The sequence below is a fragment of the Chrysemys picta genome, chromosome 12 (assembly GCF_011386835.1).
Source record: "Chrysemys picta bellii isolate R12L10 chromosome 12, ASM1138683v2, whole genome shotgun sequence".
Taxonomy (NCBI): Eukaryota; Metazoa; Chordata; order Testudines; family Emydidae; genus Chrysemys; species Chrysemys picta.
In genome coordinates, this window is record NC_088802.1 from 50,954,328 (window position 1) to 50,978,254 (window position 23,927).

Genomic DNA, 23,927 nt, shown 5'->3' on the forward strand with positions numbered 1-23,927 from the left:
CCATCTCCTCTAGAAATTTGTGATCTCTGACATGTTTCCCTTAGCCTCTGATTTTTCTCATATTATAGTCTTTCTTCAGATGATGTCCACTTCTATAGTTTTTGTGTCATTCTCTGTTGCTTGTTTATCTGCAGTGCATGGCACCATCAGCTCCGTATCCTCTACTCAATTGTCAGAATATTTTGTAAAAATAAGAAGAGTCTGTTGAAATTACCAGTTAATTGTTGTTCATGCTTTGAACTGACATTATATTGCAGTCAGGGTTCAATACCCTGAAATGTGGAACACTTCCTTTGAGGTGCAGAGACCCCTTTCTGAAGGACTTGACTGTGCTGTACCCTTCATAGGATGTGCTCAGTGCCTCGAAGGAAAGGACCCAATATTAGAAAGAAGAAATAAAGATCTCCTTCTACTGAGATAAACTACATAGTGGTAGGAACCCCATGCTGGTTTATGAAGCATTAATACAGTTTTCAAGCAGTTTTTATCTTGTGAGGGTGTTGGGTTATTGCTGAAAAACAGCATGGTGTTCTTGTTCTTGTTCTTGCTGGTATAGATTAAATCTCCATTTTTATGAATAAAAACTTCAAAATTAAAAAAAGAGAGATAAGAGGGGAGGAGGGATGGAGTAGCACTGGTAGTGTAACCAAAGTCTTAATATGTTTAGGAGAACAGGGCGATCAAGGAGGATCCACTTGTGCACTAAAATAGCTGTTCAATTATTCACTTCATATTATAAGTCATAATCAAAACAAAGTACAAGGAAGTACATTTAGTTGCTAATGAAACTTATATTTCCTTGCAAGTATGCAATAATAATAATTATTTATTAAAGGGTATTAGGTAGATCTGAGAACTTCCTACAGTTTTAAGCTTTTTTAAAAAATAAATAAAAATCAGAATTACAGGGACTTGTTTGCTCTTGGAAGTTTTTGGCAACAAAATTGCTTTTTATAAAATGTGACTCTCCTCACACCCACATTGTTTCTATATCTAAAACTGTATTATTGCTCCAAGACACCCCTACTGTACATACGAGGGACAATCCTTTCTAAAAAAATGTTTAAAGGATCTTACAGGCATAATATAAATATAGTAAATCAAGAAATGTGTGGTTTTGGGGGGGAAAACTGACTTCATTATAGTTACCATTTTAGTACAATCACAAATGGGGATGTGGCCATCTATTCCTGTGGCTTGCTGGGAGAAGTGGAAAAAACAAAACTAAAAAAGCTAAATTAATAGACTGTCAGAGAAATCTAGAAGTAATAAAGGAAAACAGATATGTGACTAGACATATAAAGGTCTCTCTTGCAAGTGTAATTTCTCATCAGGTGTCAGTTATGTATTTGCATAACTTTTAAAATGTAAAATAACTTCATTTTTCTAAAATTCAGACAAACACTGGATAGTGATAAATTTTAGGAAGTAAGAACAGTTGTATCATTTAAAGAGACTAAGGGCACAGATAGTCACAGAGTTTGAAAAGAAAATAGCATATACACAAACTTTTGACACAAGGCTGACTTAAAGCACTTTGTATAATGATTCCAAGTCAAGTACACATAATATATGCTTAATGTTTTTTTAAACTCCTTCTGGGATTGCACCCATGGGTTAATGAGCTCTTTACTTTTACTAAAAGATGCAGACACATTTAAAATATTAAAATCTCTCTTTTGCTTGTGCCTTTTCTGATAATGAAACGCACCCCAGGATATATCAGAGAGCTCCAGAGTTGAAAACAGATTTTAATTTTAAATTCATAATACACTGATCAGCAATTTGCAAGAATGGTTTTGAAACGGAACAAAAATAAAACAGAACAAAAATCACGAAACAGCTAATGTTGATGCAGAATGCATGTTTCCAGAATTGAATGCTATAGCTTTAAGATCAGGTGCCTGGGCGCTTTCCTTACACAAACAAGATCGATTTTGAGCAGACTCCTACTGTTAGCTTTTTTGAAGAAGGATTCTCACGCTGAAAATAACCCAACATATTCTTGATAACGGCGTTTTTTTCTCTCCCTGAAATCCACCAAAACTGAAGAAAAATCCAAGTGACTGTTCTTAGCAGCTGTGTGGCCTGGAGTTCACTAGGGAAGCTGGCTTCCTGCAGTCCCCTATTCATCACCTGCTTCAAAGGCAGCCTAGCTGGCTATAGTTTGCAGGCCAGGTAGGGTGCCATTGTGCACAGTCTGGGAGGATTAGTATCAAAGCTGCGGCAACCAGGCCCTTGGTCTCGGGCTGCCATTCAGTCTAGCAGGGAGAGGCTAAGACTGGCCAAGGTCACAGTATCCAGTGTGGTGTGGACTGGGAAAGGATCCTGAGAATAGAATGCTCTTTATGAAATCATGGTGCAAGCTTGCCGCACAGCAGGTCCCCTTCTGGAACACATACATCTGTTTATGTTGGTATACCGTAGCTGACAACGAGATAATAGAGCTTTGCTTTTTTTATCATTGTTTTAAAAAGACAACTGTATATACAACAACCCAGATGATTATTGAAGTAAGAGCTTTGATTCTGGAAATCATAAAGAAATCTTTAAAAGATTTAATTGCTGCTTTTTTTGTGTGTGTGTGTGTATACTCAAATGAAGAGGAGAGCAGACTGATTTAACCATTTATAATCCTTACCATTGTTGATTAGCAACAGCAGGATACTTCGGGAACATACACAGAATGCGACAATGATTTTTTTTTTTAAACGTTTCCTCATTTGTACCAACAAATTGGTTAAGGATGCACCGGATTTGCTTAGTTGTCTTGAATGTTCAAATTATTTGGAGGAATTCTTTCAAGCCAAATGTCGTTTTAAAAAGGTGAGGTAATAATGACGTAAAAATAAAATTGCCAACTTGATGAAATTAGGGGGGAAAATTAAGCTGTAGACGAGTTGTCATGACGACAAGGATGTTCTATTGATGAACTGTACTCCTCATTGTCCAATCAGATAGTAGAGCTGAAGCTGGAGCATGAACAGGAGAAGACGCACCTATTCCAGCAGCACAACACAGAGAAGGATTGCCTGGTCCGAGATCACGAACGGGAAATTGAAAAACTGGAAAAACAGCTCCGCGCTGCCATGACGGAGCACGAGAATAAAACGCAAGAATGCAGGAAACGAGATGCACAGGTAATGATCAATAACATTTGAAAAGCCGTATGCTTATTAAAAATATATATATAATAATAAGCGTTTCCCGTTTTCCAGCATTGTTGATAATGCACGCTGTTTGATCATTTGCGAAACTGACATATAAATGTGATTTTTTTTTTCTTTTTTCCACCTCCCACCCCCGACTGCTGAATAAAGCTTTAACTGCAAAAACCACAGGTAGCCAGATTAAAAATCCCATGGTGCGCTATAACTCGGCCTCTTATTTATAATCTTGTCTCATTTTCTTTCATGATGGATTTGTTTAAGAAAAAAGGTATCTATTCCCCTCCAACCCCCACACTCACCCCTCCTTTCCTCCTCCCTGGATAAATCCCTATGAAATATATCTAATTCATTCATATGCTTTTTTGTTTAAATCTCTGCAGGTAACCCACAAATTGCTTGTTTTCAAGATCTGACTTTATTTCTCAATAATTTTGTATTCCATGTATTCATTGTGTGTTTGATTGCATATGTCAGATAATCAGTGATAAGATGATTTGGGTTTTGGTTTGCTTCCCATCAGGTTTGCTATTTCCCTACACACACATACGCACCCCTCCCATCCTCCATCTCTATGGTCACTGTTGGAAGCCATTTGGCAGAATAACCCCCAGCTGTGGTAGCATTTGACTCTTCAAACTTATGGATGAAATGTGCACTGTCAGCATGAAAAATGATCTTTATTAGTTTCAGTTCAAAAAATCTTATTGGATGTATGTGGGAGTTTTTCTGTTTATTTTGTGAGGGTGTGTTTATGGGTGAGTGTGTGTATGGTGTATTTTTCTAAGAGTATATGTTATAAAAGGCCTGCAGTGAATACATTTAAAAATACAGGATGATTTCAGAGTAGAACATTTATTTAAATGAACAAAGGGACAATAATTTTTACTTTACTGATCTGCATTAGAATTACTTATCATTAATTGATTATTTTATATCAAAATGGGCGTTTTTGTATGGAAGGTATAACCATCATATGGTCTCCGCGCATCAGCTTCTTCCCCACATGATGTAAGATCCTGGCAATAAGTCCTTTTCATTTTAACTTTTGTTAGGATTGCTTATATTTCTTTCTCACCTATACTATATATTGTAACTAAATGAAATTAAGGATTTAATTCTTAATTTCTTTTTTTATATTTGAAAGATTAATTATCCATAGAATCAACTACTGAGTAAATCTAAATATACATATACATGATAAACAGCAGTCTATGGGGGGAAATATCTTACAGAAACAATATTGATTTATTCCATTTGTACCATTATTGTTTTCCATGTAAAACAGGGAGGGACTCTGTGGGCATGCTCAGTAACAGGAAATTCAGAAGACTGCAGCAGAATTAAACATTATCCTTTTTTCCACTTATTTTGATGATGAATAAAAAACTTAAGTAATTAAAGGAACCAGCCTTTTGGCACTTAACTATATGGTTACTTTGCGAGTATCCCTTTGAAGTCGTATAATTCTCTCAGTTGGACCCCTAACACTGTATTGTCAAGCAGTGGCATTTGTCTGAATACCTAGAAGTTCAGTACTTACTGTGAATACAGGATGTGTTCATATCACTAAGTATAAAAATCAGTTTTATAAATATGCGGGATTGTGTAACGTACCTACAGTAATTCATTACCATTACGCTGTTGTGTGTAGACACGATGGGAATGTAACCTTTGAATAGTAAATTCCGAAAGACTCTTGAGATGTCCTATATGTTTGTCCTACCTATTTAGTTAGATTGTGGCTCACTCGTGGCATCATGGAGTTTGGGAGAGCATGTTATTTAAAATGAAATGCTGATGCTATCACAAGTGATATGTTAAACAATGGAGAGTTGAAATAGTAAAGGCAAAAAAATTAGTCTTTTAAAAGTCTTTTTCTTTTGAATATCTCTACAATATGAGCGCTGCTGTCATGGCAGTATTAGTAAAGAGAGAAAATACGTTTGCCTTGACTAGGGCAGCTGTTTCTAACAAAAGGAGAAAAATCATCTGTCTGATCATTGTTACCACTTTTAAAGATACATTTATTTAGTTTGGTGAATAAATCAAATGTTAATTTGATAACTGTTAATGCCTTCATCTATAAAATATATAGGTATTTAAAATTTACATTTGACTTTGCAGTGGGGATAATATGTATTTAAAATTACTTCCCAGTGTCTTCAGTGGAATTTTGAATATTGCCATTTATTGTATTTTTCCAGCACTGCGTTTTTGCTCCCAAAATACATGTTTTTGGACTATTCTGGGACTGATGTACGGCATCTTTATGAAACAATTCTAAACTAAGATGCTACAGGGATAAGTAAATTATATGGATATGACTTTTCATAAAATCGTAAAATGGAATCATATTTGTAGATTGTAATGTCTTTAGTTTCTCTACGTTACTATGAACCTGCTTCAACACAGCAGAAGAGGCCATTTTGTTTAGCTAAATGAAAAGTGCAACTGCTAGATATTTCATATAGTTTTAATAATAATCAGAATATCCAAAAATTGGTAATCTCTTGAATTTTTGGTCTGGAGAATCTAGCTGTTCCATGATTGCTGGGTTGTGTAAAAGTACCAGTTTTCCTTATGTAAAGTGGCATATTTTTAAAATAGATGTTTTACCACATTAGCAATGACTGACAGTTTGATGGATCTCTGGAAAATAATGTATTCTGCAAAATTACTGAAAAGATTTGTTCTATTTTTATTGCATTTCCAGGGTGTCCAAGTTCAGTCAGATCTTCAGCTATGGTGAAAGATACTGTACAAAATAGAGAGACAATTTTAGATGTGAACCTATATTAACACTTTACTGGTCAATAAAAAGTGTTGTCTCCCGAATTAGTTAAGATTTTAGGTGGGTCTATAGATTCTAATTAAGAAGAAAATTACAACTTTTGGTTCTTGTATTATAAATTCAGCATGGTATTAGGTAAAGCATATTGATTTAAAGGGGTAGCATGTTTTAGATTGTTGGTCAGTTACTTTCATTTTTATGTGGCATTTACATTCCATTTTAGTACTCAAATAATATCTTTTCAAAAGGGTTTCTGTGCTTTTTTCACCTAAGGTTGTAATGTTTGAGGAGGAGTAAAATGACATATGGGTCAATAAAAGTCAAAAGAGCCTGAAGGCTTGTGTACCATACTGTGTTTTTATAATCTTTTTCTTTAAATCCTGTATTTTCTGTGAGCTGCAAAAAAATGTTGTTGTTGTTAAAATAATGCTTTCCCTTAAAAATATAGAACTTTAGATTTAAAAAGTATATATAATTTTAAATCCAAAGTTCTATATTTTTAAGGGAAAACATTATAATACATATATTTCATTAAAATTGTGGTTTTAGTTTAGCATTTCAATTTTATCTTTGATTCTGGATATTGTTCAGAATTTCCTTACAGATACCATAAGTAAATTTTCCAAAATGTGGTTTATTGTTCATTTAAAAAAAATATTCAGTGTATATTTTCTTTCACAACACATTGTATTAATTCTTGGTAGAAAATGAGATTTTCAGAAACAAAACTCTTCTGATAGTAGAAAATAATAAATCATATTTCATAGAAACAAGATGTTTCTAAAAAAGGAAATATTCTCCGCTATCTTCTGCCTCAGTAGGCCAGATTGGATAATGAGGTTAGGAATCTTAATATCTAGTCCTAACCAAGCTATCATAGATATACCAACTGCACAATCTTCTTTGATCAAATTGTCACCCTTTCCCCAGTTTATGACATATACCCTTACCATCTCTAACATTGCAGAGTTCCAGCTGCTGTATAAAGTTATATACTTTTAATGCTTGTTCCTTGGCTGTTTGACCTTTTGGGTAGGGAGAAAAGGAACACCCCCACTTAACTTCAAACTAAATGCTTTGCTTTACTGTCATTTTGTGAAAAAGGGAGCTGAGGAAACTGAAGTCTTTTTCCACTTTCGGTTGCCAGGTGATAATGTGCAGGTCCACCATTTTCTTCCATTTGTAACTGGGTCAAGAATGATTTAAACACTGAAGCACAATTCATCACCATTTGTCACTGTAATATTAACTTAAATACAATAAAATAGCATATTAAAATTATTCAAAACTTTGGGTTGCAATAAAATAAATGTAGCCATAATTTAGAGGTTTGTTAGTCTCCAGCCCATCAGATACCAGGAAAAAAGAATAACAGATTAGTTCTGTAGGTGTGCAAGTCTAAACACAGCATATATGAAAGACATCATAAAAGCAGAAATGGGCTAGGGTGGGTAGGAAGAATGACTAAGGTATTTCACTTCTGCCTATATCTCGGTTTCTACGTCTTCCCACTCCCTCTGTTGCTTTCTGCACTTTTCCCAATGTCTGTCCTTACTCCTCCCTTTGTCCCATTTTGCCATTTGCAGATTTACAAGGCCTTCTGTGGTGCCCCTCTACGTATGGGGCAGCCTCTTGTCTTCTGAGCTCTCTCTCTCTCTGTTTCTTTCCTTTAAAGCCACTTCTCCCCTAAATTCTGCCTACATTGGACTCCGAACAAATGATCTTTCAACTCTCTCCCACACTGAAACTGTTGCTCTGCATTTATTTTTTTCCGAGTTAGACTGTATGTTGTTTGAGCCTGACAACGTGATTATTTTATGTCTAATAAAATGCTGCTTAAGTTTAGGGTGCTGTATAAATAATAACAACTTAAATAAAGGACACCCCTCCCCCAAAAATATTGTCTCTTCCAATGTACTCAGCCTTCCTGAAATAACATTATTATATGATGAAGGCCTTTTATCAGCTAGAGAAAAGGTAAAAAATTCTGTTTTGTAGCCTGTTTTTGTTGTTGTTGTTGTTGTTGTTAAAAAACAAAACTATATGAACATTTATATGAATAGACTGATAACTCTCCGGTGCTATAGAAGTAATCCCTTAAGTATAAGAACCAGATGTATACTTCAAATGAAAAAGAAAAGATGTGAGAGAGTCTCATGCTGTAAACCAGGGGTTCTCAGACTTTGGTATGTGGAGCACTTGCTGGTAGTCTGCAGATAGGTGCTGACTGTTCCTTCTGTTTCCTTTCTCCTACAAAATTTCATTAAAAGAAGGCAAAAATAATCAAATATTTCCCCATCTATTTCTTTGTACTGTAAATAATTACTGTAGTTTGCACAGGGATTTTTTTCACATTGTCCATTTGATGGGAGGTGGTTCACACAGTTATGGCTTAGAGGACATCTGGTTCACAAGACAATCCCTACATGAAAATGTGGACTATAAATGGGTATATCCCATTTAATCATTTCACTGCATTGCAGGGGCTTTGATCCATGGTGCTCGTTGGTCTGTCTTGCTCTCTGTCTGTGGCACATAGTAGCTTAGTCTCTTGTGGGTCTCATTTACTTTGGTCTCATTTCCACTTTTGGGTTTGGTGTGCTGGTGTTGGTGCCCCGTGGCATGCAGGAGCTCAGACTGGTCGATCTGGTGCTCCATTCTCACCTTAAACTGTATGACTCTATGAAAAAGCGCGAGAATCACTGCTATAAAACTGTTTTGAGCAGATAACTGACTCTAGATTCTCTGTGCTCCTCTATCAATCAGAAAACATCTTAGATAGGAGAAGATTTGTTCTGTGCTGTACACCCTTGTCCTGCAGACAGTTAGGCAGGTGGCGGTCTCAGTCTGAATTCATATATATGTTTGTTCCACTTACCTTGGCTGTTGCATGGAGGCTCAGGGCCAGATTTTAAAAAGGGCTCGGCAACCAATAGCTGTCATTTAGGCCTTGTCTAAAACTGAAGTTTTTGGCTACATGGTACCACGTGTTAATTGATTGCCATTTACCACCTTTTGGCTAACAGGGTTGTTAATGCTAATTTAGATACTTCACCAGTGTTTGTTCCAGGACATACACAAGTTTTCTCCTGATGTGTATCACTCTAGGCCAAGGGCTGAAGTTTGGATGGAGCTTATTGACACAGACAAAAGATCTAACAATAAGCCTCTGCTGTTGAACAGAGGTAGAGTTCAAATTTAGGCCCCAATCCTTCAATGAGCTCTGTGTGGGAGCTGCAGCTACATGGAGCCCCATTGAGGCCAGTGGGCCTTAGCTCAGGATCAGGGATCTCATAGACTCATAGACTTTCAGGTCAGAAGGGACCATTATGATCATCTAGTCTGACCCCCTGCATGATGCAGGCCACAAGCATGATGCAGGCCACGGGGAATTCATTGCAGGATCAGGGCCTTAGTCTCCTATGTGCTGCTCCTCTTTACTCCTCAAATGAACCCAGTTTTGTCACATCAGTTGCTTTTCTAGCATTCTTGTCTCTGTACCTTCTTCTAGGCTGCCCCCTATTTATTAGATGCCCTCCCAAAATCTGTTCAACAGGCTACAAACAATCCTCTCCCCCCTTATTTGATGGAACCATCAGAATGTGTGTGCGCCTTAATAAGTGACTGTGTAGTGTTATGATTGTCAGCTTGTTGTTCCCTTTCCCCTTCCCCATTTTTGGTCTATTTATGACCATTACCTGTTACATCATGTCTGAATTTAGACTGTGCTATGTTCAGGGCAGGAACAGTGGTTTAACCTGCTTCTGTGTAGCATCTAGCACACTTCTGGGTGCTCAAAATTAATTTAAATAATTACTATACTTTACTAGAGAAAATTTTGAAAAGCAGCAAAATGTGTAAATTACAATTTGCTCATTAAAAATGTTAAACTGGCCTACTAAAGAATTCACTATACTTTGTACTGTATCCACAATATGTAGAAAAAGGAAAGTAGTTGCCATAGAAACTAGTACATCACATGACTAGTACATCACCCTTGATCCTTAGCTGGAGTTCTTTACTGAATAATGGACTTCCTGTTTATATCATGTGAACTTGAAGATGTAAATTGGCCAGTTTTTATTGGACCATAATTGTCATTTTATAATAATATTTTATAAAATATTTGTCTTTTAAAAAAAATTATATGTGTAGTTAAATTACACTGGTCTACAATTTTTGAGAAGTCGTCTGCTTCAGAGATAAAATGTGCTATTTATTATGTATTTTGATGTGCTGAATTCAAATATGACCATTAAAACAACTGATTGGCTACTATTTCTAAGATATTTAAGTTTTTACATTTTATGTCTATGTATATTGTGTAGATAGTAGAGTTTTAATTATAAATTGTAAACCTAGGTCTTTTCATGTGTTTATGGTTGCTTTACATAATAATATTTCACCTGTCCTATTTATGTAACACTTTAAAAATCAGCAAAAGGGTTATATAAATAAAATTTATTATGAAACAAAAGGCAAAAAACTATTGTGTACATAGTTTAGTCCTATTCAGTGTCTACTCGGTGCTTCTTGGCTTGTCTCTTGTATTCCCAACTGGAGGCACCATGCAGAAGTAACAATTGCTGGTATGATCTGTTGGCTCTCTCCAAATCATTGGCACTGCAAAAGGCATAGATTTCCTTTTCCTGTTCAACCACTGGCGAAGATTTGTTGCACAGGTGTTGCAGCATATGTGTGGGGCCCACCTCTTGTCCTGATCTCCAATTTTGCAGCCAAAATAAAGGTGATAGGCTTTCTTAACCATAGTGGTTATACTGCGCTTTTGTGTTGCAAAAGTCACTTCACCACAAACATAGCAGAAGTTATCTGCACTGTTCACACAAGTATGAGGCATCTCTGCTCACTTTGGCTAAACAGAAATGTGTCCCTTTGCAAAATCAAACACTGACAAATAAGAGAGCATGACACTGTATGATTTCTAGAGCTGATATAGGGCAATTTGTTCAGCAGAGTGATGTAAGCTTCGTTATGATTGCATCATCCATGACTTCTAGGAATAACATGATGCAATTCATATCATGTATGATGCAATACCAGCTTCAGATTGCATCATTCATTGTTTTGCCTAAAAAGCAAGTACTGTCCAAACCCAGTCATAGATTTATTCATAGATCCAGTCAAAGATGTATTTTAGTCATTTCTGGTTTAAATTGAGATCCCTTCCCTTTATAACTCACTTATCCTCCGCCATTCCCAAGTCAAGGGTTGTATATACTGACCCAATAGCATATCTTGAAAACTAGAGCCAATCAACATTTTCATTCTCAGTGACCCAGAATTAGTAAAGTTTGACTACATTTATTTCAGAAGCATTTTGGCGGTAGAGCGGTGTTATTAAAATGGAATATAAAATTCCATTTGAGAATTAGGGAGTGCGAAGAGTGTAGTAGGCAAAGTATATCATGTGGGTAGTTCTTTTATCTACCCAATACATCCAATGGGGAAGAAATGATTATTTCTTGCATAAAACCTGATTAGTCTACGTTCCCAGCTTTAAATTAGGAGCTCCATATTATCCATCAGTTGGAAAAAGTTTCATTACATATTCCAATTATTCTCATTATTTCTACTTCATGCAAATAGGCATGGCTTTTGTATACAAGATTTTTATGTCTCAGTTCAAATGACTCTTCATAAATTTGTTATATTGTCCCCTGCACTTGGAGTAACTATCCTCTTCTGGTGTACCATGCACCTTTTCCTCCTTCAAAGCCATCCTTTAGTTTTACTTTCACTTACCTTTCCAAAGCTGACCTTTTTTTACAGTGCTGTCTGCTGTATCTCTTTATTCCTATCGTGTCCTGAAATTAAAAAAAGCCCCAAGTAAATGAAAATAGTAATGGCAAACTTCATATGCAACATAATTATCACATTATCTCCCTTTATTATAATGTTCATCCTCCCTTCTCTACACTTTCTGTTCCGTCATTTTCATTCTTTTGTTTGTGTTGACAAATGCAAAGCAATATATATCAGAGAGGATGATGTGAATTACCCATACAGTTTGTTGGGTTCTAAGTTAACTGTGTCACCTCAGGAAAAAAGACCTGGGCATCACTATGGACAATTCAGTGAAGACCTCTTCTGAATGTACAAGCAGCAGTCAAAAAAACTAAAACAACAAACTGTGTTGGGATGTACAAAGAATAGAACAAAGAATTATATGGAAAATGTTACAATTATATAAATTGGTGGCATGTTCTCACTTGCTGCTTTCATTTTAACTCATTATCCTCTAAATCCTTCTTTAAAACTCTTGGCCTTCAAAAAACGACAGTAGGTCAGCAGTTGGTGTGCTGAGACTACTGCCTTTCATGCCTCTCATTGTACCTTGTACTTCCCTATCTGTCTGTCTGCATTTGTTGTCTCTTGTCTTATGCTTAGATTGTAAGTCCTTTTGGTCTTTGTACAGCATCTAGCACATCGGGTCCATGACTATAGGTGCTGTGGTAATACAGATAAATAATAGTAGATGATAAGCTGTTTGTGCTGGAGGCTGTCTTACGCTGCTATATAAATATTAAATAATTTTGCTCTTCAAACTGTGTTCCATCGTGCAGCATCTTTTCTCAGTGGTCAGGTATAGTACTCATCACAAAAAAATGATAATTATTGCAACATTTATGATATGCTGCTACACTTTTGCAGTTTCTATGTGCTTTTTAATTGTAGGAATGCCAAAAATATTGTGTTAAAGTAAATGTTACTGGCATATGGTAACTTCTCAGTTTGTTAATGGAACCCCTGTAGTCCAAAGTGTACTCCAGAGAATGAGATCTGAAAGCAAAAGTAGCTAATGCACAGGAAACAGTCAAATTGCAATTTTAGAGCCTCAGTCTTGAGGTACCATACAGTCTCAGCTCCCATTAATTCAGCGGTTGTCAGGATCGGGCCCTGATGTTGCATTATGGATGTTATTTACAAAATGAAGACCATGTTAGAAGCTGTTGCTGTTATTTTTGTATGTTGTAAATACTGCTTGCTTGATGATAGGAAGTTTCCAAAGGATTATAAGGGTTGTTGGTTTAGTAAACACTTTTTTGTTGTGCAAGGAAGGGTGCTTAAGCAGAAATGTTTGGCAGTTTTGTGAAGTTCTGTGTTAATTTTTTTTATGTATTCCTTTGGAAAATGTACTTTTTCAGTGAATATAACCAGGACAAAGGCTTGTTTTCTTTTTAAAAATTGTGAACTTTAGTACTAATGGAAGGTGCTGGGTAGAGAGATGTTTAAATCCTTTGCTAATTCAGAGAACAGCTACCACAGTATGGGAAGCAGCAATGGAAACTTCTCCAAGCAGCTGTCTGTAGATAAAAACAACAAGGAGTCTGGTGGCACCTTAAAGACTAACAGATTTATTTGGGCATAAGCTTTCGTGGGTAATAAACCTCACTTCTTCAGATGCAAAAGCTTATGCCCAAATAAATCTGTTAGTCTTTAAGATGTCACCGGACTCCTTGTTGTTTTTGTGGATACAGACCAACACGGCTACCCCCTGATATTTGTCTGTAGATGTGAGGGTGCAGACCAAGATTCATGTTGAAGTCCTGCACTATCTACATAAGCCAGTAAGTGAACACTTCAGTCTCCCTGGTCATTCTATTACAGATTTAAAAGTCACTGTCATTGAACAAAAAAACTTCAGAAACAGACTTCAAAGAGAAACAGCAGAACTAAAATTCATTTGCAAATTTAACACCATTAGTCTGGGCTTGAATAGGGACTGGGAGTGAATAGGGACTGGCTCACTACAGAAGCAGCTTTTCCTCTCCTGGAATTGACACCTCCTCATCTATTATTGGGAGTGGACTACATCCACCCTGATTGAATTGGCCCTGTCAACACTGGTTCTCCACTTGCGAAGTAACTCCCTGCTCTCCATGTGTCAGTATATAATGCCTGCATCTGTAACTTTCACTCTATGCATCCGAAAAAGTGAGGTTTTTACCCACGAAAGCTTATGCCCAAATAAATCGGTTAGTCTTTAAGGTGCCACCAGACTCCTTGTTGTTTTTGTAGATACAGACTAACAGGGCTACCCCCTGATACTTGCACCATCTACTGTGATTGGAGGCTTGTTAGTGTCAGCTACAGTGGTGGCACTTTTCTTTGAACTCTGTTTTTGTTGTTGTTGTTTGTTCACTAAAAACTGTACTGAGCCTGGAAATCATTTTAAAATACCCTACTTAGATCACCAGATATAATAACGTTCACTCACTGCTACTATAAATCAAATTTGAACCAACAATTTACCAATTAAAGGCTTTGTATGACAGTACCCCAAATCAAAGGTATTTTAAATACCAAATGAAAGAGTGAAACACCAAGACAGAAATGTTGACAATCTATAGTTTGAATGTTAACATCACTTGTTCTGGCAGTGTCACTGTCTTAAGACAAAAGGATCCATGTGAATGCTAATTTTCCTAATTTCAAGTAAGAAATAGAACCTCTTTATGATCTAAATCCTATTATTACTCAGTGTCACTGGTGGGTCCAATAGGCACTTTTATGATGAGGTAATAAATAGACATTTTAGAGGTACAGTTATTTGTATTTCTCTTTTATGTGGTTCTTGATGGGGGGAGAGAGAAACCACAAAACCAATGAAAAGTCTTGCCTTCTCCTGTAGCTAACATAGTTTGGCTGAAAATATGTCAGTTGGGAAATATGAGGCCTTGCATAAGGCTCTGCACAATCCCACATTAAAGTATTATAGAGAAAGATTCAAGTGGAAAACCAGCAACAAATTACAACTGAAATGCTCATGGCACCCTCCACCATGGTGGGAACCCCAGCAATCCTCTGTTTAGGCAGCATCCTGCTTCAGCCCAGGGGGAAACCTAGCATCCAGTCTACTCTCTTTCCACCTCATTGGGAGAAGCTAAGGCAAAGAAGGTGTGACCGGTGCTATGTGCTTCTGAAGAAGATGCTACTGGCACAGATGTCAGTCCCAATAACTTACTGGTGATCCTCTTTACAGTTACTGGTCCACTGACCACACTCCTGCACCTTTTAGCAACTCCCTATAGGTCCAATTTCTGCCTCATATTTCACAACTCTACCACTACATCAGCTGGACAGGTATCCAAAGCCACCTCCCTTCTTTGGCACCCCTGCTCAAGCAAATGCCACCTTTAATGGGTGGTGCTGAGTCAGCTGTATCCTCCTAGCCTCAGGACATCCCTGCCCATCCTTACATTCCCTGTTCATTAGCTATCCATCTTCCTTTCCTACCCAAGGTCAGCTTCTATGCATTCTGTTCCCTTGCTACCCCAATTTTCAGTCAGATTCACCCCTCTTTTTTTCAGTCACTGTCTTCTGCTTCTCTTCCCTTTCACCATGATCAGAGTCTTGACCTTATAAGATGGGGCTCTTGTGCTCTGCAAAAGGAGAATATCTTGCAAAGAACATTCCGTATCTCTTCTGTCTGGGATTCAGTGCCTTTGGGCCAGAGAAGCATTTTGTGTTAGGCGTATGTGTTCAAGTTGGCTGAATCATGTGTACTCCTTTAGTAAGGCTTTTTTTTAATCTAGGAAAGCATTTTATCAATAATTAGGCACTTATAAATGCATTCTCTTGAAATAAGATAATGAATAGTTGCACTATGAACTAAACTGTAGAGCCGCGTGTTGGTCCAGTCACCCTTTAATAAATAATGTTTCCTTTCCGCTGAAAGAATGTCAGAGACACTGACAGTGATTTAACATTTTTGGTGTAGAGTTCATAAGAAAAAAATAAAAAAAATTTTTTTTCCACAGTGTGACTTTAAAGTGGACTTCCCCCCCCCAATTACTGTACATGTTGGCAGCAAATTAGCTTTGAAGAAATATTGTGCACATCACAATTCTCCCTTGATATACTGGGGAGTCATTTTTGGATCTTTTAGCTCAATCAGACCAATGACTGACATTGTTAATGTCTGCAGTTGACGTAGATGTGAAAGACTTTTTTGTGACAAGGAAGGTGATGTGAAGAAGAAGCCAATGCAAGCTATGATTGGCTAAGTGTTGATATCATCAAATGCTCAAAGACTTTGCAAATTGAAGCTTATTAGGCTGACATTTTGTCTTCTATTCAGCACTAATTGGAATCATGCCTGGATGCCTGATGTGAAAGATATTTAATACCTGAGTGTTTATCATGACAAAATGACAGAAATTGATGTCAAGAGGACCGTAGACTTCTGTTTAAGGAGGAAAACAATATATTTCAAACGAAAATAATGTATTTCATAGTCACTAGTATTTATATTTATGAAAGCCCTCCTGAAATATTACATTTAAGAGCGAACTTTAGGGCCCAAAAAGAATTGGCCTGATTGCAAATATTTCATTTTAGGCCTTTAAAAGAGTTCTACAGAGTTTATAAAAACAGCAGTGATTTAGTCAGAAAACCTGACACAGTGTTTTTACTTGAAACAGATCTGAAAATTCCAGGAACAGTGAACTCCGCTCTTTTATATTGGTGATGTGGTTCTTTTAAAGTTTTTTCTGACAGCTTGAATTCTTTTGTAGTCTTGCTTTCTGGTGTATTGACATCTGTAAAGTGAATATAGAAGAGAGAAAGAGAGAAAGCATGCACTTGGAAAGGCAAGCAGCACAAACATGCAGTATGTTGGAATATTTGAAAATAGCTGTGTTTTTATTTATATGCCCCTTTATATGAAATCTGGGCCTGAAATCGTTTGGAACATCTGAGCATTAACTTCCTATCACCTTCAGAGAGAAAAGTATGCTCACTAGTTATAATAAAATAGTTTACTAACATACAAGCTAGTCATCAACTTTATGTTGCTCTAGAGGCAAATATGGATTCATAAGTTAAATTCCAGTTTTATGGTAGACTTAATGGATAGTACAAATGTAGTGTTTATCTAACCTTTGATAGCAGTTGACCATCTGTTTGTTAAAATTAACTGAATTGTTATTTTGTAATGAAATAAAGATTATCCCTTGTGAAAGAATATAAAAAACAAACATATCAAATATAGGAATCATTGGTCAGTATGTGACTTACATAGGCTTTCTGTTTTTTATTGTAGTTTCTAGCAATAATCAGATGTTTGCAAGCTATGGTCTGTGGACCGCTGGTGATTAAGTGCTACAGAAATTCAAATAATAGTGGCCCTCTTGAGGATCGGGGCACCATTGTATTAGCCAGTCGTTCTCAAACTTTTGTACTGGGGAACCTTTTCACGTAGCAAGCCTCTGAATGCGACCCCCCCCCCTTATAAATTAAATACTTTTAAATATATTTAACACCATCATAAATGCTGGAGGCAAAGCGGGATTTCGGGTGGAGACTGACAGCTCGCAACACCCCATGTGATAACCTTGCGACCCCCTGAGGGGTCCCGACCCTCAGTTTGAGAACCCCTGTGTTAGGCACTGTACAAACACATAACTGTAAGATAGTCCTTGCCCAATGAGCTTATAGTATGAGTGTATGATAAGACATAACAGGTGGATACAACAAGTACATGGTGGAACACATGAGAACAATGAGAAGATGGTGATTAGTATAATGAGCAGTGTTCATGGCACATGAGCTGGTTAGCCATTGTAGTTCTCTTGGTAATTTGTTGCTGGCTTCTCCTCCTCCTGCTGATTTCTGTGTGCCAAATTGAATGAAAAGACACTACACATACATTAAATACTTTCCATCTCAGCAATTTCTTTTGCTGTCAAAAGCAGGGTTTGTTATGTCATCGTTAAAAAAAAAAAAAAAAAAGACAGGTGCATGCAAGACATTAAAATGTGGTCCACACTGTGAAAAAGTTTGAGGTCCCTTATAATTGATGTTGTTTCATAAACACTAGTTTTGCAATAAATTTAAACTTCTGTATTATTTCACTTCAGTGCAGCTAAATTTGACCCTTCTGAAGAAAATTATGATTGATTCACATGCATAAAAACATATTTAAAGGAGAATCTGAAAGAGGCTTTATTGATACTGAACTGGGGGAGCGGGATATCAATTTGCCATTGATGATGATGAAAATTACAATTTTCCATGCTGTAAATTTAATTCATAATGGCTGGTGTCTATGTGCACCACTGCCCCTTAATGGAAGGATCTGGTGGTGAAACCCTACCTCTAGATTGCCTAATGTTTCCATTATAAAAGATTCTTGCAGCTTTTTTTGTAAGAAGCTCTAATACCGTGGATGTTTGTAGCACATCTTTGAAATTCAACAGGGAGAAAGCCCTGTGGCTAGAGAAGTGCCTTTCTTTTCTTTTCTTTTCTTTTCTTTTCTTTTCTTTTGTCTTGTGAAATTCCATTCAGGGTCAGCTGGATTATAAACCGGTAAAAATTGCCATTTCCATTCTCTCGTGCATGTTCCTGAGAATATTTTGACATGCTGGCAAAATAGAATGGCACATGTACATGGTAAAGAGTCACCAAAGCAACAGCACACACTACACTGGGAACATCTGGGAGCTGCCAGATCAGCACTAGCAGTCAGTAGGGGTGAGAGCTGGGCCTGGATCCTCTCTCTTAACCACACCCATCTGGTGGGGTACATTGCTTCATAGTCCCAACCCTCCGTTTGGGGGCAGCACATGGGCGAGAACTCCCCAAGCTCTCATGAGGCTGTGTGTGCGCGCACGCGCTTGCATGCGCGCGCACACCCCAGCAGATGGTCCCAGTAGCCCATTTTTACTCTGCCTGGTATAACAACCTTGCGTCAGTTGCCAGCTAATGTATTTTGTCCTGTAGCTCAAGTGGTAGAGGGTTGGGTTCAAACACTGCTGGTGATTCATGATTTTGGGGGGGTGGGGGGTGTTATAATGGTACATAACAGAATTTACTTTTCCCTTAAAAAACTACAGCACTTTGGAAATTACATTTAATAAAGTGCTATCAGAAGGCAGATCATTAGGTTGTAAAGTCAAGCACTCAGAAGTTAGAAAATCCCAGATTTACAGATGCCTGTACCTTAATTCTGCCTCCTTGTCCATATGCATTATGGCATACTCTTGAACACGATCACATGTTGTTTTTCTCACAAGACCCTTGTCTCATTCAGTGCACAGGTGGGATGCACAAGGGGACAGACATAGGTTGCTCAGGAAAACAGAAATCTGGTATTTCCAAATGTCCATACTTAACTTTACAAACTACACTTTTTCTTAACATTGTTTTTATTTGTAATAGGATATGTCCTGCTAACAGCTTTCCTTAGCTTTAATGGTGTATATACTTGTGCCTTCTGAGCAGGAGTATCCAAGACCTATCTCCACTGTCGCTGTGAAGTTTGTAGTGGCCAGGGTTGGCAGTGTAGTGATTACTGGGAAGTTCCTTAATGGGTACAGATTTGATACAATATAAATACTCATGTTAATTTATGAAATACCTTAAATGTTGTTATGAAAGTGTGGGGCTGGTTTAACACACAAACACACACACAGATGTTACACAACTGTGCCAGTGTTTCAGTCTTGACATTGTGCTTCTGTGATCTAACCAGACAACCATTAATTTAAATGAGTCATCATATTCTTATGTATTTGTGATTTAATTCATTATTTGAATTTGGGTCTTCAGAGGAGAAAGGATAGTGCATTAACTGACTTTGCCCCTGATATGGTATCTTTATTTTACTTGCTGAATAACTGCTGTACAGTGTGACGCAATGCAGTGCTATATTTGCTTATACTTCCTGAAGTCCTACTCTCAAACACATAGCTACTCAAACACAGAATGGCAGACTAATACAAAAGTACTAGTGCACTAAAGATGTCAGTTTATGCTTGGGAGCAGAGGGAAGTGTTCCTATTTTGTGTGCAGCTATAATGTGCTACAGTTATCATTCCTGATGGATATTAAAGTAATTCTACAGCATGAATGATATACACATGTTAAGGGAGATGAAAGGTACTTCGATAGCTTCTTCTCCACCCAAGCGGAGGACTTTATCAGCATTAATAATAAAAATAGTTTTCTTTTTGAATAGGAATAAGTGGCTTGCTAGAAATACTATTTTTTCCTAAATAACATTCCCTTTTCTGAAGACTCTGATAGCTCTAGCATTTTTAGGGTAAGTTGAAGAATTTTTCAAACATTGTTTTGATTTGACACAATTTAGTTCATCAATTAATTTTGAAGGCACACACATGGTTAAGTGCACATGAAGGGTATAAAAGTGTAGTCACATCCCATCTAACATATGCAAATTGTGATAGTATTAGTAATGTCACCATTAAAGAACAAAAGCTGGCAACACACAGTAACTGTGTTTGGCCAATCCCATCGAATTACCATAAATATATGAAGCAATCCGAATAGTTTTGGACTGTCTAGTATAGCTTCCCTGTTCTTATCTAGCTCTAGAGGAATGTGAAATAAAGTATTCATTTAACCAAGTATAAAAATATGTATGCTATGCAGTTATAATCATATGTCATTAATCAGAAAATACTGCAGAAACTCTGACAAATTAAAAACACAAGGATGTGTCTGCAAGGGCTTTTTCAGTCATTAAAAAGCTGCTTCACCTCTCAGGCAAACTATTTAATGGCAACTTCTTGCTCAGTGTACTGACATCTTCAAAGGCTCTGACATCTGTCGGCCTTTGAACTACCATTAAAAAATATTATCCCATTTCCATTCTTTTATGCCCATTTTTTTAATTATAGCCCTTCTTTCAAGTTGGGAACATGGTTGGTTTAAATGATGCTGTCCTTTCGTTTTCAGCCACCCAGCTGCGGTTTGAATAAATTGATGTAGAATCAAAGGCGGGACTTTAAAGGGAAAAGGTTTGATGGACTTGGACTCCGAACCAGATGAGGTTTTATGATGAAAAGGGTTTAATCCCAGCACAGGCATCGCTTCTATCAGTCGAGCAGTACAAAGCGATTCATATATATAGGTTCACGAGAAATGATCTATTTTTTTTAAACAGCACAGATCTCTTCAGGACTTGCAAATGTGGCATTAGCTAATATTCAGAGAGCTGATTTCCTTTCATCCACCAGAAGCTTATGATTATAGTACAGTTCTCGAATTGGAAATGAGAGCTGCAACACAGATTTAAAGCTATGCTGTCTGATTTGTATTCAATATACATGTCACTGCGGGACAAGCTAGTCTAGGCCAAGCTGGTTCAATAAAAGAAAAAAACAGTTTCATCATCTGAGATTCTGAGAAGAAGAAGAAGAAGAAAAAATGGTGCCAATTAATTAGTACCAGCATTACCTGACTACTGTGCTAAGGTACTTAGTAGATTGGTATCTTTTGTACAATTGTGCAAGTAGCATTTTAAAACAAACTTTTAGTTTTGATAAATAATATTTCTTTGGATTCCTTCTGTGTTGGAGATTGAGAGAAAAAATTATGAAGCATTAATCAGTACTAGCTTCTGGTGGTGTAATCTGTATGGAAGACTACATTTGTTTTTCTGTACTCCAGTTTCACAGAGGTTCCAACTGACAGAATCATTGCTATTTCTTTATAACAGTGGCTTTCATTAAGGCAGAAATTATGCATGCTTATAAAGAGATCTGAAATCTTGCTATAAAAAACAAATACATTGGTTGCCATTTGCCAACATAAACCACAGAGTGGTATCTGAGATATCATCATTTTTCCCTGTTGTATTTTTTATCAGCAATATTTTTGTTCTCTACAGATGCCTTTGGATACAAATATGGTACCTAGTACTGATTGCTTATTTTTATTTATTCATATTGATGAAGTGTCCATCCAGGGCTTGGGAGCTGTTCAGAAAATTAGAAGCAGTACATTTTAAAAGGTAAAAAGACCACAAATGGACACATCCTCAACAGACCACAGTTTTATTTTAAGTTCAGAAAAGAGTTGGTTCTGTTTAACATATCAACTCCCACCAACATTTTCCTTCCAGGCACTCCCCCAACTTCTCATTCAGCTCCATGGTCAATCCGAAACAAAGAATTAAATGAGGGATAATACACTATTCCAGACATCTGACCACAACTTCTTGGCCATCTGCTCAGCAGTAGTCAGTCTATAATAAAATAAATACAATATAAAAAAAAATTTCCGTTCTAACGGCAGTGGATCTATTTGACTTCCAGTTCAATAGACAGGCACTTCGAAGAAGTGTCTGCTCAAGGACACGAAGATCCACCCATCAATTAGAAAATATAATGGGAGTCGACTGAATACAGGGAATAAATCAAAGAGTGCAAGAATAGTAGTGAGATGGAAAGGCCAATAAATGGATGCCGGGGGGAGATATTGAGCAGAGATTCACTGTTCCCAGGAAATGATCAAGGGAATCAATAGATGCTGTGCAGTAGAATTCTGTCTGGATGTTTCTACATGTGAGTCCAATGGAAATGTCCCTACAGTCGCAGAGAGTCTCCGTGTGATTGAGCTGCTTCTCCTGGACTGTTCATATATACCCTGCTTGACAAGTGCCAGAAAGAGGTTATGAGGAAAACTCTGGACTTAGTGTATCCACAGATGGGTGACCACAAATAAAAAGTGAGGGAAGAAGAGCAGCCAAAACTTGAAGAGCAGGTTCCAGAAAAGGTGGAAGAGAGGCGACAGCCTGGCACACTTAAGGTCAATGTGTGAGAGAGTCTGTGAACTGTGCCAGCAGCACACCTGTGCTCACAGAACCATAAAGGAGCCACCAACTGATGCCCCCAGCAGGCATAGGAACCAGGATGGAATAAAGGTTTCTCCACTGAGACTAAATGGCTTTTTTGCACATCTGTAACACCATTCACCAGACTCAGAATGAGGCTTCCATGCTTGGTTAAAGACTGCGTAATCGTCAACAGAGCAGCTTGTCATCTCTAGTGAGATCACCTCTCAATGTCAGAGATTCACTAATATGGTGGACAGTGCACCCAGGCCAGTACATTTCAGTCGTCTTCAACCATAAACCCAGATTATAACAGATTGTACTTTTGTGGGTTACAGAGCTCACTTGAGGAAATGAGGCTTCCTATAAATACGTTGAAGTTACAGGTGATTTTGTCTGGTTTTCAAAATGTTGATGGATTGAGGAAGAACTTTGTCAGTGTTGATAGGCAACATTGCAATCATGATACTATGTGAATCCTAGGGCAGAAGCTCCCTTCTGAACTGTATGTCAAAAAAGCTGCCTGGCTCTGGGAATGGTATATTCTACATCACAGCACTCCTTGTGCTTCATTTGCCCAATGAGGAGATCATCTTGGCAGATGACTTGGTTAGGATGTACAGGACCCAATAACATTTCCTCAAGGCGGTGGCAGTAACTTCGATAATCTGAAGTTGGAGATCCTCTCAAATAGGCCCCTCTCTAACAAGGAAGAATGTGTAATACCCTCAATTTTGTCCTGGGAGGGAGGGAGGAAGGTGAAATGAATCCAAGCTTCCTGCCAGATACTTTCTCTGAAATGTCAAGGTTTTGACATAACTTACTGCCCTTACCACTTCTTTCCAGGAATCTTCAGAGAAATAAGGCTAGGCATAGCTCAGATGATAATAGTAATTCCAACTTTTGTTCATCAGTTTTGGCTCTAAATTTCTCCTAGTTTTGACTTGTGCAACTTCTAGATCTTGTGTTTCTTCTGTCTGAAGACCACAGTCACATTTTTTATCCAGACCTGAAATCCCAATTCTGGCTTTAGGAAGATTTGAGGAAAATATATGCCTTAAAATGGAAGAGGTTTTTAATTTTTGTCTCGCAGAACAGACCTTAACCTTCAAGCTTCTGCAGTTCCTTTAATATTGGACAACTTGTTTTCGCTCAAGTACTCCGAGCTGTCTGTGAGTACACTGTTACAAAGCCATGTGGCAGCCATCCTACAGTACAGGGATGGCCAGTTTTCCCACATCCTAAAATAAAGACCTTTTGAAAGGACTGCTGTATATTCTGACCTACATCTGAGCCTCCATTTTAACATCACACATGAAGGCAAGCAACTAAATATTGACAAACTGTACAAATGCTTATATACAAA

At 37.4% G+C, this 23,927-nt stretch overlaps 1 protein-coding gene across 5 annotated transcripts in view; it reads left to right on the forward strand.

The window, feature by feature from the left end:
- CEP112 (centrosomal protein 112) overlaps positions 1-23,927 on the forward strand; it is a 288,186-nt gene that overhangs the window by 161,952 nt on the left and 102,307 nt on the right. For 4 of the 5 annotated variants that reach the window (XM_065563658.1, XM_065563656.1, XM_065563659.1 and 1 more), the window contains one exon: positions 2,958-3,140. The exons of the other annotated variant lie outside the window; for it this stretch is intronic. In XM_065563658.1, the coding sequence (XP_065419730.1) occupies positions 2,958-3,140 (183 nt within the window). The remainder of the gene's footprint in view (positions 1-2,957; positions 3,141-23,927) is intronic. 5 annotated transcript variants of the gene reach the window in all.